Raw genomic sequence first — 16,355 nt, 5'->3', positions numbered from 1 at the left:
GGGAAAGTAGCTAATACACATTCTCAGGGCTGTTTGTTTCTTACACCACAATGCATCATATTCTGCTTCTGTAGCCAAGGAATGAACATGCTTCTCAGATAAAAGGCAAGGGGGAAAGAGGTTTAATAAATGGATGCATCACATACAGTTCACACCATTCTAAGCTTCATCCGCTTTTTGGACTTTAATGTTTCATTTTATCCATCAACAAACCGGTCTTATTTGTCTTGTTTTCGATTTTATGGGGTTGCGAGGTAGTGCGTTTGAATCTTCACTATATTTAGCTACTCTTTGACATTTTGCTGGTATTTTTAGTTTAGTTATATCCTTTTTTTTTATTTTAAGCCTCTGTGGTGACTCTAACCTAAAACCCTCCTCAGGAAAATGGACACAAGACTTTTGGTGTGTTTGTGGCCGAGATCTTGACCCCGAACAGACTTTTTAAACCCTTTCAGCAAATTCATGCACACAGGGTATTTTGGGACACTTTACCCTCCTTGTTTGTACTTTTTTTTTTTTTTTATCTCCTATTTTTCTTTTTGCTATGCTTTGTAAATCTATTTAAAGTCTGAATAAAGATCTTTATAACTAATGCAATTGTTGATGAATAATAAAATTCAGCGATATAATGAATAATAAAACGGTAAGGTAACGGAGTATAATATTTTAAACTGAATGAAGTAACAAAATGTGTGTGTGTGTGTGTGTGTATATATATTATATAATATGAATTGAGTTCCTGTATATTTTGCTAAGACTGCAAAGTGCCAACTGTTCCCAAAATACAAATTTTGCCACAAGAGGGCGGCAGTGGACTTCCTCCTTATTGTTATGGTGTTGTTAGGCTGATAAATCTAACCTAACCATATAGATAATACTCCTTTTTTTTATTTTTTTTTTTATAAACCGAGTAAAGTTGCCGCATTTTATTCAAAGTAAAGCAGCATGAAAACAAGTAATGCCATTATGTCCTTCCTTGCTTTTTTTATATTTAAGTGTGCCAAATGGATCATGACAGGCCTGTAGTCCAAATGGTAACATTAAGTGAAGGGACCTATTCTCACTATAAACAAGTTTCTTATTAGTATGCCTCTAATTACCTTATTGGCTGTTTATTAGTGCTTATAAAGCACATATTCTGCATGAGCATATTCTACATCCCTTATCCTACCCAATACATAAACTTAACAACTACCTTACTATTAATAAGCAGCCAATCAGGAGTTTGAGCCAAAAGTTTTAGTTAAAGGTTTGTTACTGGTCAGAATTGGACCTTAAAATAAAGTGTGATTGTTATACTTTCAAATTCACAACATGCGTATGATGTACTTCCCTTGTATACATGAAGTTACTTCATCATAGCGTGTAAGTGAGAAATAGGCTCACGCTCGGAAAAATGGATGTGAAGGAATAATTTGCATTTAAAGGGCATTGATCATAGGTGGTTGACCTTTCATTTGAATGAAGACTGAATGGAGTTTGCCACAGCACTCGTATGCCAGGATCTATCATGAAAGTCCTTGAAGGATGTCATTGCAGTCTGGAGCTCTGCTGCTCAATTATGTTGTCGACACACCTGGCTTGAAGGTCAGCTAAACTGAAAGCTCTTTGATAGGAGGCACCACAGCATAAAGCACTGATGATCTACAGTCTCTGATCTGTCCGTCCCAGATCCGTTGCTAAAATTCCCATATCACTGCATTGGTCAAACAGTTGGAGGGCGAATAAACTCAAGGTATAACCACATTCTGTGTTATGCTGAGACTTTGTGTTTCTTTACAGGTAGAACAACTGCATTTGAAGCATCTTTAACCCATTATAACAAGGCCTTGCCCTCTAGACAGGAGTGTTGTTCTCAACCACTCCTCGACTGTTGCAGATTGGTGGGTCGAGCGATTCAGACAAGAGGGTGATAGGAAAAACTTGAAGTCTCCCAGGAGGGTATGAATGTGGTGTTGTCTCCAAGGAAACCGATGACGGGGAATGGAGCGTAACAAAAAAGCCCTACTGTGAAATAAGTGAGTGGTGTTTATTCACTTCCACACCTTGTGAATACATGTGAGCGCTACATAACTTGTTGACTTGTTGGAACATGGAGTACTCTGGGCCTTTTGGCTGCTCACTTTTGACCTTTTTTATTTATTTTCAAGGTCATTTTTAATTTTTTTTTAATGTTTTTTTTTTACCGATATTCCTGATTCTTATATATGTCCAACAGTCAGAGCCATCCAACCAAATGCTTCCTTGTTGAAATAAACAACAACAGACACCATCACAGAATTTGTAATGGTTTTACTGGTTATAATGGGAATTGTAATGGTGCCTGTTGGGCTCTGTTCTATTGGTGGTTTGATTAGTGCTACATCCTAATAGAATATGTCCCAAAACTCACGGTAGGAAACCATTTGTAATGGTTAAAAGTTGATGGTTTGTAATGGAAACCATTAGAATTTCTGTGATGATTTCTATTGTCTTTTTCAGCAGGGTTTCAATACAGAGACACAGCTGTTGACTTAATTAATCATATATACCCTATTTAGCACTCAAAAAACATCAGTCACATTTACTCACCATTTATGTTGTTCTAAACGCATAGGCCTACTAATTTACCATTTTTTCCTTGATGCGGTTGGATTTAAGCCTAAAAATTACACAAAACACCATAAAATGTCGCAAATGTCATCCATGTGGCAATTACTCCAAGTCTTTGGAAGTAAGAGTATAGTTTTGTGAGAGACACCCAAAATCAAGCTGTTAACTCTGTTGCAACTGAATCAGTAAGTGGAGCTAATAATCTGATCCCTGTGATTCCTGAATGAATCATTCAGATTCATGGAATGATTTATTCACAGGTCGAAAATCGTTACTTTTCTCAACTTGCCAAGGAGAGCTCTGCTGATTTCTATATTTTTATTCAACAAATGTCAAATGTCATACCGGTTTGGAATGACGTAAGTAATGACAATTTTTATTTTAGTTTGAGAGTACATGTCTATAACTCAATGTCTTCTATTCCTGGAGACCCGGCATCGTCCCGGGGTTTCTCGGGTCACTATTTGGAACCTGTTCTATTTCTACTCCTGTAAAAATCTATTTGTTGCCATAGATATGGCAAGGTCTCCAGGGAAACCAATGGTCAGATCGCAGCAGAAGATGGGCAAGTGATTTAAAATAAATTAAGTCGAGTGCTTTTGTGCTCTACTGACTTCACTTTTTCAGAACAGTCAATTTTAGCAATGACTGAGCAACTAACAAGCGATGATGGAGCACTCATTTCGTGCATCCTCTTCTGTGAGTACAGATTTAATCAACTGCAGCCTTTACTGTCTGATTGAAGCTAAAGCTAATTATATAAGACAATTACAGCAATGGCCAATAATAATACATTAATTAATCATGGGCAATTGAACGATCTGATTTCGTTTCTTTTATAAATTATGAGAACATTTCAGATTCAGAAAAGAATAAATAGAATACATTTCAAAATGTATAATCTGGAATTTTCTTTTTTTTTTAATTGGCAACGACTATTCATAAAAATAGAACATACAAAACATACGTAAAGTATGGAAAGGGAATATTTTAGAATTGTTTTATTTTTTAAATATCAATGACTACAAGTCACTAAGTACATCTTTAACTACATGTTATCATAGGAGCAACCAGAAACACTGAGTAGAGCCAGATAATTCTTCAAAAGCTCCAGCTTATGTTTTTGATTCACTAAAACTAACCGAGTCAAAGGAGTCATTCGTTCGGACCTGTCGCGCTGTATATGTTTTTGATTCACCACCATAAAGAAACAAACTTGACCAGGAACACAATTGTAGTTGTAGAGACAAAAAAATTTATTAGCTGTGTCACTGAAGAGCCACCGAATATAAACTTTAAACACTTTGGAAACTTGTGCGCATTAAAGGGAACAGACACTCATATAAAATCGTTCCGTTCCGGTGTTTTTAACGGAGAAGATTCTGAATAAAGAGACGGTTCTCCGTTTCTAGCTTTCGTAAACCGTGACTTGACTTTATTTTTAGGTATTACAACAGACATATCTTCGTTTACAAAATCTGAAACGACGTGTGTGTGTGTGTGTGTGTGTGTGTGTGTGTTTTAAAGCCAGTACTCGGTGTTGATTGTTTAAAGTACTCGGTTTCCAGGAGTCGATACATCTCGAGCATCGTTTCCTCTGATTGGCTCGTTCAGGCGCGCGCGTCTGCAGGAGGACTATATAAGCGCAACAGGCGACCTGCAGATCTGAACCTCTCTTACCGCAGCCTGGGGACAAGAAGCACAGCTCACCCTAATGAACACTGAAGTGCCTGCGTGAGGAGGATTCACTGAGAAGAGGAAAATCATTTGCGAATCTAGTGAGTAAATGACTCTCAATGTGACAGGTTTAAAAGTTTACTTTCCTTAAACTTCATTGGGATGGAGATTTGTTGAGATTTTGTAAGCTATAGTAGACGGTGAATATTAATGAGAAATGACTGATTATTTTATATTTTAAAGAAGACAGCAGAATTTAGGAAAAGGTTTCACATTGAAACTAAGATGTTTGTAACTACATTAGGTTTACTGGAAAACAAGACAAAGACAACAAGTTCAAATACACATTTAACATGCATTCTCTGTTCGTTTTGTGTGTGTGTGTGGGCTCATTACAAGCACATTTGAAACTGTTACAACTTTATATGGTTACCCTTTTTTCTTTCTCTTTTTTGTAAATGAAAGGCTGATGTGGATGTTACATATTAAATGTAAAAAAAATATTCTGATTCAGATTGTGTCTTTTTATTATATGCAAACACCACTGACAACAGTGTAAATTCAAATGAATTCTGTTAAGAAATGGCAGGTTTAATTTTAATTAGTGTCAGTTGTCAGAGAAGTTCTATGCAAGCTGTTGCCATTCCTGTGAATTTAGTCTCAGTTTGGATATGCAATAAATAATAATAATTAATAATAATAATTTAGTCATTTATGTGTTAATCTGAACAGTTTCTTAATCAAACATTTTTGGCGAGACTAATTTAGTTGTTTTCAGTTCCGGTCCGGAGTACCCCAGACTGCATATTTTGGATGTCTCCCTTATCTGAAGTACCCAGTGAAGATCTTTTCAGAGCATATATTAATAAGCTGATGATATTAATCAGGTGTGTTACATAAGGACAAAATGTCCAATGATTGGGTAATCTAGGACCAGAACGAGAAAGCATTTGTCTTTCTCTGCAGTCATAAAGTGTTTTAAATATCATATAATTTGTTGATGTACACTTTTTATATTTGTGTTGCATTATTTTTGCATAATAAGCTTTAAATGCAATTTAGTCCAAAGTTTCCTAATCCATAAACAATTTTATATATATATATATATATATATATATATATATATATATATAAAATATAGACTTACTGATTTCTAACATTCTAAAAGAAATGCCATCTCATACCAAGTCTGTAAACTGTACATGAACTTCATGTGCTAGTATGTAGTTTTATTCAAGTCTAGAATGATTTGCACACATGCAAATCAAGGGGATTTGTCCTTAGTGTTAAGACTTAAACCTCCTCCTACCTCAAAAAAAAAAGGGTTTAGGTCTTAATCTGTTTTCACCTAGCGGAAAATAGATGTTCAGAAACGGAATGTTTGTATTTGCCTGAAGAGATAACCATAGCAACAGTGCGTTGCTGAAGCACTTTTCATTAGAATCATTATAAAACCGAAAGAAAACTGACAACTTTTTGACAAAACATTTGATTATTCATTTGCTTGCCACTTATATAGCATCAAAAGGTTAGTGTATTGTTAGTAAAATGTTTAAATACAATTCGGATTACTTAAGATTTATTTGCAATCCTCAAAGTCCACCCCTCAAGGTTACTGCACAATTCATCCTACAACTTTACATATGTGTGACAATGGTACATTGTTGTTGCAATGGTCAATTGAAAGTTATTAATCGCTTGGTGCTCATTGGTGAACGTTCTGTTGCTTGTGATTACAGGCATCACCCAGCAGGTTCAGCCCAGAAGGATCATGTGGGTTCTGGAAAAGATCCGGGACTCCGTCGAAACAAATGTGCTCCGACAAGGAGAGGTGGGTGACAAGGGGAAGGCACCTGTCTATAGCAACGTCCTCACACCCGATAAGATTCCAGATTTCTTCATCCCCCCAAAGCTGGTAAGCTGCCCACCAGAGACTGAAGCTTCTGACGTCAAGTCCAAAGATAGCCTGAGACCCTCGACCTCAGAGCAAACCATCAGCAACAAGAAGATCAGCTGCCCTCGTAGCCCACGACTGGTCAGCAAGTTGGCAGGAGACACCAAGAACCTGCTTAGGGCGGCTAACCGGCACATCATTCAGATCGAGAGTGCGGACGACGTCGTAGCGGGCGACACCAACGCTGACCCTCAATCCCAGACTGCCATGTCCCTTCCTTACATTCCAAAGACTCAGACTTCTTACGGATTTGCCACGTTGATGGAGAGTCCTCACACCCGTCGAAAAGAGTCCCTGTTCCACTGCGACCACACCAGTCCAGTTACCTCCCCCAATACCCAACGCAAGTCCCAAGGCAAGAGCAGCAACGAGGGAAACCACCTCAACCCTCCAGATTTCAGCACCTCTCACATAAACCCCTACCGATACTTCAGCGGTGGCGAGAGCGACACTTGCTCTTCGGCAGAGTCGTCCCCCTTCAGTTCACCACTGCTCTCTCGTTCCGCCTCTTTACTGAAGATCTTCACCCATGAGACACAGGCCAGGGTTGCCAAAAGCAAGCGGACATTCGCCAGGCATAGTTCCTTATCCACGGATGAGTGCAGCTCGGCGGAGCCCAGCCCTAACGTTCCTAGAAGGAGCCACTGTTCCTCCTTGCAAGCTGGTGGGGCTCTGGACCATCTCCATGGCGCGGACCGTCAATACAAGGAGCACACTATCAACATGCACAAAGGAGGCACCATCCGACTTTGCGCAGACTATGACGCAGGTACGGCCCGTCTGCGAATCCGCATTATGGCGGCCGAGGACCTGTATGATCCCGTGTTTGATATTAAGAGCATCAACTGTTGTGTCTCGCTCTACCTCAATCCGGGCAAGTTGCAGAAGCAGAGGAGCACTATAATCAAGAACAGCCGCAATCCCGTCTTCAACGAGGACTTCTTTTTTGATTCGGTGACTTCAGCTCAGGTTAAGAACCTAGCTTTGAAGATCAAGGTTGTGAATAAAGGCACCAGCCTGAAAAGAGACATGCTGTTAGGTGAACGGGAGGTCCCTTTGTGCAAGCTCTTGTCTGGATTTTAGGCCTACAGAATGGGACAGTGTCTCCAAAGGTGGAATAAGTTCTTCTGTGCTATATATTTGCTTTGTTGTCTTTCATGTAGCGGTGGTTAATTTAGTATTTACAGATTCAGAAGCAACAACCACCACCTGCTTCAGATCAAGGCATTAGCATAGCTTTAAATCTGTTGCCTGTAAATATAGAAAAGTCTATGGCAAACTCTTTTTGTATGTTGCCTTCCGTATTTTGGTTGGTCTACGCATTTAGCCTACGCGTTTACCTTTTTGATCGCAGTCCTTTGAACCTTCACAATGGCCCTCTGTGCTAATGTTAGCTTTGATCCTTGATGAATCTGCTGGCTAATTGGAGGACAAATAACCAGACTGAACAATGTTGCGTCACACTGCATGTGTCGGCGTCAGACTTTGGCGTAAACTTGTAAATGCGATGACGTATTCTTGCAAATGTGCAGAATGTCATTTGGTGAAACCCGGAAGCCTTACTAAAGAGCAATTTTTGTATGTTTAGTTTTGCTCAGATTGGAACATTTTTGGACAGAGCCTCGTTATCAGTATCTATTTGCTGGACATCATCTGGCTTGGACTCTTTGTCAAAAGCCTTTTATGAAACAGGGTCCATATGAAATACTTTCTTTGAAAGTCTTTCCATGCACACTACTTATCCAGAGGAAAGTACCAAGTAAACTATCTACTCACCTTCCCAGATCTATATTCCAATCCTATAGCCAAAAATGATTCGGTAAAATTCAGTAAAATCATATGGAAAGGAAACTGAAGGGTATATGCTGCATGTGTCATTATGCAAATGGTTAGCTTTTTCAACCGACAGAAACCATATGAATAGAAAAGTGGTTAAAATTGGACACAGACATGATCATGAATGGATGGATGCATGGATCATTCCTTTCTGGCTTGAGATATTGGTAATTTTCTGATAACACAAGACTAAATAGCTATTAAATTATTGGAAAGAGTATCTAGCCTCCTTTGATACATATTAAATTAAATAAATTTAGTAGACGTTTATTTCTTTTCTGGCTCCGCTTTATAGATAAAGAGCAGAAATGGCATTTTTGAGGTAATGAGGCAGCAAGTGCTCATTAAAATGCTAAAAAAAAGCATCAAAAATGGCCCCATTGAAACTAACTAATAGCTTGTTGGTTTCAAAGGCGATGCAGGGAATGGACAAGAACATTTTTATATTTATGATCTGTGGATTGTGCAGTAATTATTTGAGTGCAAAAAGCATATGAAGCTTTTCATTTATATTCAAGTGTTTCATTAAGTCTTTAATTTCCTAAACCACTCGAATGCTGGAGTCTTCCTGTTTTAACAGGTGTATTTTGCGAAAAGAAAAAAGTGCCAATCCTATGTACTTGATGTAGAAGTTCACCTGGCGTTTACCGTCATTTGTTCATAGTGGATCCCGTCAGCTATGGTGTTTGTAACTTGTGTGCATGGATAATATTTTCACTGTGGTAATCAACCTATAATATCCTTTTTTGGAAGTGTGAGCTGTTTGATGGAGTGTAATTTTCTGCAACTCTGCATGGATGTTCAACTGGTGTAAAATAATAAAAACACATTTGTGGCCATTTTTGTGTTTTATAGCCTACTTCATTTTAACTCCACTGTGGTGCATTTTTACGTTCACTAGTGAGGGTGAAAGTGGCATTGATGACTCATTATTATTCACCACGCATGATCTGATGTAGTGTTTCATGTGTGAATAATGAATTTATTATAATGAAGGAAAATAGGATTTTCATAACTTTTCATCAATTTATTGTTAAACTCAAATCCAGATGTTAATAATCAAGATAACTGATATATTAATATAGAAATTAAAAAAAAAAGTGATATTTCTCTTTAAAATGTTTTGTGTCACTGTGTTAACTCAAAATGTTTTAAATATGAATGTCAGTGAAAAATGCTTAATGGTCTTAACTAATAAAAATATATATAATTGTACCACACCCCATATAATTGTGCATTTTCTCATAGTTGATACTTTCCTTATTTTTTATTAACATTTTAGGAGACAAAACAGAAATATTCCATATGAAATAGAATCCAATTAAACGTTGTGTTAAATGGAGACATGCAAATTGGCTTATTCTAAAATGTAAATAAAGTTTATGATCAAAAGGTTGTACAAAATAACATTTTATGCGACGAGAATCATCTGGTGACACCAGACAAAATTAATTTAATTCAGTTTTAATTGTTATGCTGTAATGATTTTCAACAACACCCTCAGAAGTCATTTGCCATTGTTTTTATTTAAATTTCTACTTATTTATTTTTGGAACAATAATACATATTTTTTGGGGTTCATAGATAAATAAAAAGGTAAAAAGAACAGCACTTATTCAAAATAGAGATGTTTTCTAACAATATCAATACTATCACTGTTTCTATCAATTTAACAAATCCTTCCTAAATAAAAATATATATATTTCCAAAAAAAAATAAAAAAAACTGACTTCATGCTTTTAAACCATAGTGTATATTGTTACAAAAGTTAGATTTTAAATAATGCTGTTCTTTTTAAACTTTTTATCCATCAAAGAATCCTGGAAAAATAGATAATAAATCAGCATGGCATAAAATATGTTTTGAAAAGTATATTAAAACTTTGATTGAATAAATGCAGGCTTGATAACCATAAGGGACTTGCAAAAATATAAAATAGTAATGTTTCCAAACTTTTGATCAATAATAGTTTTTTTTCACATTGCCCTGAGGAACACTCTGCACGTCCCTGTGCTCACACACTACACATCATGTTCTCATGCAGTAAAAAATACATTACAGAGCAAAGAGGAATCTGACAACATGCTCACAGACAAGACAGAGCAGGTTCTGGTTTGAGACGAGGTGTCAGCTTTCAAATTTTTTTTTTTTCAAGAAATTCAAACAAAAAATACAGTTTTTTATTTTTTTGCTTTTTAATGTGTTGTGACTCATGACTCGTGGCAGATCACTGTATTGCCTCAGTTAAAGAGGCCCACGTGAACCTATCATCTTTTCATATTTACTTAAAGGGTTAGTTCACCCAAGAATGAAAGTTCATCTATCTTCTACTCTCCCTCGAAGCATCCTAGGTGTATATGACTTCCTTCTTTCAGAATAATCTAATCGAAGTTATAATAATTACATTTGAAATCTGGATATTTATCTTACAAAAACACATGGATTCGCTACAGGGGGCCTTTATTCACTCCCCAAAGCCGTGTGAGGTATGTTTTATTACAGATGCACGCACTTTATTTCACGTCTTCTAAACTGTTGACAACAAATACCCCCTTACCCCCATTGAAAGGCTTGGAAGAGCAAGGACAATTTTATTATAACTTCGATTAGATTATTCTGAAAGAGGAAAGTCACATACACATAGGATGCTTCCAGGGTGAGTAGAAGATGGACGAACTTTCATTCTCGGGTGAACTAACCCTTTAAAGTGTAAGATGAACATGAATGAACATCAGAAGGTATTTTGTTTCAACCGCGGAAAGAGCTTAACCAGGTTCTTTTTTTAATATTATTATTATTTGTAGTAAAACCATATGGTAAATTTTCATAAGGGCTAGTATATAGAATGAATATTACTAATATTGTTGCAATGTTTTTCTAGTTGATTTTGTACGTTGTAGTGGACTTTTTGTGGAATACGCTTTAAAATACTTCACAGATAAGGCTATAAAACCATTTCAACTCAAATCAGAATTTAATGTTTAATTAGCTATGTACCCGAATAATGTAGCTACAATTAGTCCTAACGCTCAATAAACCCCATGCATAGTAAAGTGTCTATTTTTCTATTTTTAATATATCCGATAGATAAGAGTAGCAAAAATGCATTTTTTGGAATAATGTGTGTTTTTTTTTTATCTAACTGATACTTTATTTGTGTCTACATCTTGATAAAACGTCTCCGAAGACAATGTTTCATTTATCACAAGAAATGGCACATTATTCAGGGCCAAACAACAACTACTTCCTCACAATTTGCTGTGATTAAAAGCCCTTCAGTCCCTATCAGCACGGTGATTTGTTCAAGACTTGTTCGTGACATTAAAGTCGCCTTTGTGTCGAATTACACTCGCCACAGCCTTTCTCCACCTCTGACATGATGTTCTTTGAAAATGCCCTCTCACACAGTTCAGAAATTGATTTTTTTGTGTATTATTTTGGAAGCTGGGGTAATATATGTTGCGGCATGAACTCTTTGACATCTGCTGGAATTAGTTTTTCACGTTGTTCATAACAGACTGATAGAAAGGGAATGGAAATCAGTGCTTTTCTGAATTCGTCTTTATTCTGTTTACTTGTTTTTGGTTAAGTGTCCACAAGAAATCTGGAATTTTATATCAGATCATCAAACCTCTGCCATATGTTTTTTTCCCCTCTGTTATCATCAGGGGCAGATGTTCCTGGGGTTTCCATGGGAGCGCATGTCACTCTGATTTGGATTGGCCGGTTGTTGCCTGTAGGTGCAATAAAGCTGAACTGAGAGGAGGCCTGTGATCGCTGGAGTGAGCTTCATTGCTTACGCTGGATGGAAAGACAGGAGAAGACAATCTAAGACAGTACAGGTCATCTTAAAAGGTCAAAACTGTTGAGAGAAAAGTGAAAATATCACAGTTGTCTATGTGAGTGATCCGTCTGCAAGAGTATTAATGATAAACATTGATCTCTTTTAACAACCTAGACACTGAAAATGTCGTAAAAATTAACGTAAAATTAAAAAAATTATAATAAATATTTAAAATGTATATATTATTATGAAATTGAATAAATGTTTCAAATAGAAAACGATTCAACCCGGCGCTCCGGTGAGATAAGAACTTGTAGTAGGTGCTCTGGGAATGGGGAAGCAATATAGAATGAAAAATAAACAGGTCCCAGGCATTCAAAAAGAATTCAGGTGCATGCTAAGACACTTCATATCTGAGAGAACTGATACAAAACCTCCATCTCATTTTATTGTACAACTTACTGAATTTATTATTCACAACAATGTATTTACATTTACTGATAAATTGTACAGACAAAAAATTGGAGTACCCATGGGTTGCTGTTTTTCACCAAATGATGCTTGTCTTTATTTGGGATTATGGGAGAAATTACATGTACTCAATCCGATTAATCCTTTTCATCATTGCATTACCTGGTATGGTCGTTATATAGATGATTTACTCTTCATTTTCAATGGAACTGAGACTCAGGTATTGAAGTTTCACCAATACCTTAACTCTATTAATAGTAATATCAAATTATCTATTGAATATTCTAAACACAAAATTGACTTTTTAGATTTGACCATCTCTATTGATGTGGATGGTATGTTACACACCACGATCTTTAGAAAAAAGACCTCTAAAAATACTATTCTTAGAGCTGATTCGTTTCATCCTCCACATCTTATTGAGAACATACCATTTGGCCAATTCCAACGTTTACGCCGTATTTGTGATGATAATGTTGATTTTGAGAGACAGGCGGACAATATGTCAGAACGGTTCATAAAAAGAGCTTATAAATCAGACACTGTTGCTCGTGCACGTTCTAGAGCCCAATCATTAAAACGTGCCGACACCCTTATTAAGAAGGTACACAAAACAGACACTCAATCTCGCCCTTTTTTTTTCACACAATATAGTATGGAGGCTAGACATATCAAACGTATTATTTTAGATAACTGGGCCATTATCAAGTCTGATACTGTACTTCAACAGATTTTTCTGCAACCTCCCTTGGTGTCGTATCGTAGAGCTCCGACACTTCGTGATAAATTGGTTCATAGTTATCTTCCTCCTGAGAAAAAAGAAAATTGGCTCAAGAGACCCATTGGTTTATATCGATGTATGAATTGTCCTCATTGCAGTAACATTATCCCATCTAAAAACTTTGTGGATTTTAAATCCAATAAAGTATACAAAATCAGAGATTTTATTAACTGCAACACAACCTTCATTATATATCGTTTATCTTGCCCATGTAAGAATGTATTTTATGTAGGCAGAACCAAGAGACGTTTGCGTGATCGATTAGCTGAACATAAGTATGCTATTCGTACCAATAATCCAGACTACCATATGGCCACACATTTCTTACATAAACATAACAAAAATGATTCTCTACTAAAAATTGAGGTTTTAGAACATGTTAGACCTTTAAATAGAGGTGGTGATAGGATTCGTAAATTGAGCATACACATATGTATATATGTGTATGTTAATATTATAATTTTTGTTCTTTTTGCATTGTCCCTTTTTTGTCTTTTACTTTTTAGGTCCTGATCTCATACACCTGATTACCCGTATCTTGATATTGAACTCAATTAGTCCACTAATTGCTTATTGATGATGGGAGTGGTTTGGAGTGTTTTTATGTGTGAGCACACCAATTGTGATTATCACCTTGCCCTGAGGAAGACCATTGCGGTCGAAACATGTCGGCATTTTAATTTTGATATTGGCCATACCACAATAAAGGCTTCTTAACGTTTACCTTCTCCACCTGAATTCTTTTTGAGTGCCTGGGACCTGTGTATTTTTTTTATTGAATAAATGTTTCATTGAACATATATTTTATGTAATATATATTAAAAACTATTTTAGTATCTTTTAATGAACTTATCTATGAGACAATGACATTTTGGATGCTTGACTCACACTCATTGTAAACAATCAAAGAAAAGCTACACATTTCTCCAAGATGTAACAAACTGTTCCAGTCGCAGTTCATCCTGGATGATATGTCAGACCGTCGTCTTGTATGGCCGTCTCTCTCTGATTTCATTCCAGCACATGTATAATGGACAGGCAGCAGCCCCTTCACTTGTTCCCCGACTCTGTTGTTGCCATAGCAATCCCCCAGCCAATAAGAGCCCTTACCTTTTGCTCCCAGAAAAAGGGAAGCACATGAATATGTGATCTTAACAGCAGTGGAGATTATGCTGGGTCTCTCTTCTCCACATTGGGCTTCTGAATCCAAACATGTTGGGTTGTTGAAATAAAGTTTTTACATTCAAAATGTTTTGCTCATACTGAGCCCAACCCCAAAGAGGTGGTGACAACTTAGTCAACATTTTTCTAATATTTTGCAGAATCCACTTTAAAACCAACCAGCTTTCTGTTGGTCAGAGCGTTGCGAAGTCTGCATTGGGACCGTTTGACATCATGCAAAATTCTTGATTGTGCAAATTCTTTTGAAATAACTGGATACCACTTGAACAACGTTAAACATGACTATACCTTAAGTCAAACAGAGACTGTCGAGTGCACAATTTACTTGAAACGAGGGAACAAATTGTTATTTCAAGCACACAGTTTACTTAAAATGAGAGAACGAATTAGTAAATTGTGCGCACAATTTAGTAAAATTAGGAAACAAATGACTAAATCCTGCGCATGATTTAGTAAAACAAGGGAACGAATTAGTAAATCGTGCGCACAGTTTAGTAAAACGAGGGAACGAATTAGTAAATCGTGCACCCGGTTTAGTAAAACAAGGGAACGAATTAGTAAATCGTGCGCACAGTTTAGTAAAACGAGGGAACGAATTAGTAAATAGTGCGCACGGTTTAGTAAAACAAGAGAACGAATTAGTAAATCGTGCGCACAGTTTAGTAAAACGAGGGAACGAATTAGTAAATCGTGCGCACGGTTTAGTAAAACAAGGGAACGAATTAGTAAATAGTGCGCACGGTTTAGTAAAACAAGGGAACGAATTAGTAAATCGTGCGCACGGTTTAGTAAAATGTCGGAACAAATTAGTAAATCGTGTGCACGGTTTAGTAAAACAAGGGAATGAATTAGTAAATCATGCGCAATGGTTTAGTAAAATTAGGAAACAAATGACTAAATCCTGCACATGATTTAGTAAAATGAGGGAACGAATTAGTAAATCGTGCGCACGGTTTAGTAAAACAAGGGAACGAATTAGTAAATGGTGCGCACGGTTTAGTAAAATGTCGGAACGAATTAATAAATCGTGTGCACGGTTTAGTAAAACAAGGGAACGAATTAGTAAATCGTGCGCACGGTTTAGTAAAATGTCGGAACGAATTAGTAAATTGTGCACACAATTTAGTAAAATTAGGAAACAAATGACTAAATCCTGCGCATGATTTAGTAAAACGAGGGAACGAATTAGTAAATCATGCGCACGGTTTAGTAAAACAAGGGAACAAATTAGTAAATCGTGCACACGGTTTAGTAAAACGAGGGAACGAATTAGTAAATCGTGCACACGGTTTAGTAAAACGAGGGAACGAATTAGTAAATCGTGCACACGGTTTAGTAAAACAAGGGAACGAATTAGTAAATGGTGCGCACGGTTTAGTAAAATGTCGGAACGAATTAATAAATCGTGTGCACGGTTTAGTAAAACAAGGGAACGAATTAGTAAATCGTGTGCACGGTTTAGTAAAATGTCGGAACGAATTAGTAAATTGTGCACACAATTTAGTAAAATTAGGAAACAAATGACTAAATCCTGCGCATGATTTAGTAAAACGAGGGAACGGATTAGTAAATCATGCGCACGGTTTAGTAAAACAAGGGAACGAATTAGTAAATCGTGCACACGGTTTAGTAAAACGAGGGAACGAATTAGTAAATCGTGCACACGGTTTAGTAAAACGAGGGAACGAATTAGTAAATCGTGCGCACGGTTTAGTAAAACGAGGGGACGAATTAGTAAATCGTGCGTACGGTTTAATAAAACAAGGGAACGAATTAGTAAATCGTGCACACGGTTTAGTAAAACGAGGGAACGAATTAGTAAATCGTGCACACGGTTTAGTAAAACGAGGGAACGAATTAGTAAATCGTGCGCACGGTTTAGTAAAACAAGGGAACGAATTAGTAAATGGTGCGCACGGTTTAGTAAAATGTCGGAACGAATTAATAAATCGTGTGCACGGTTTAGTAAAACAAGGGAACGAATTAGTAAATCGTGTGCACGGTTTAGTAAAATGTCGGAACGAATTAGTAAATTGTGCACACGGTTTAGTAAAATGAGGGAACGAATTAGTAAATCG

At 36.7% G+C, this 16,355-nt stretch overlaps 1 protein-coding gene across 1 annotated transcript; it reads left to right on the top strand.

Annotated features, from left to right (window-relative positions):
- The first annotated feature begins 4,163 nt into the window (after window positions 1-4,163).
- On the top strand, window positions 4,164-8,898 carry LOC132159927 (C2 calcium-dependent domain-containing protein 4C-like). Its single transcript, XM_059569598.1, has 2 exons — window positions 4,164-4,370; window positions 6,009-8,898. The coding sequence occupies exon 2, from the start codon at window positions 6,041-6,043 to the stop codon at window positions 7,304-7,306; it is 1,266 nt and encodes a 421-aa protein (XP_059425581.1). The 5' UTR covers window positions 4,164-4,370; window positions 6,009-6,040; the 3' UTR covers window positions 7,307-8,898.
- Window positions 8,899-16,355: the final 7,457 nt, after the last annotated feature.

The sequence above is a fragment of the Carassius carassius genome, chromosome 16, assembly GCF_963082965.1.
Source record: "Carassius carassius chromosome 16, fCarCar2.1, whole genome shotgun sequence".
NCBI lineage: Eukaryota > Metazoa > Chordata > Actinopteri > Cypriniformes > Cyprinidae > Carassius > Carassius carassius.
Note: the sequence above shows the minus strand (reverse complement) of the source record. Positions and strands in the feature narration are given on the sequence as shown.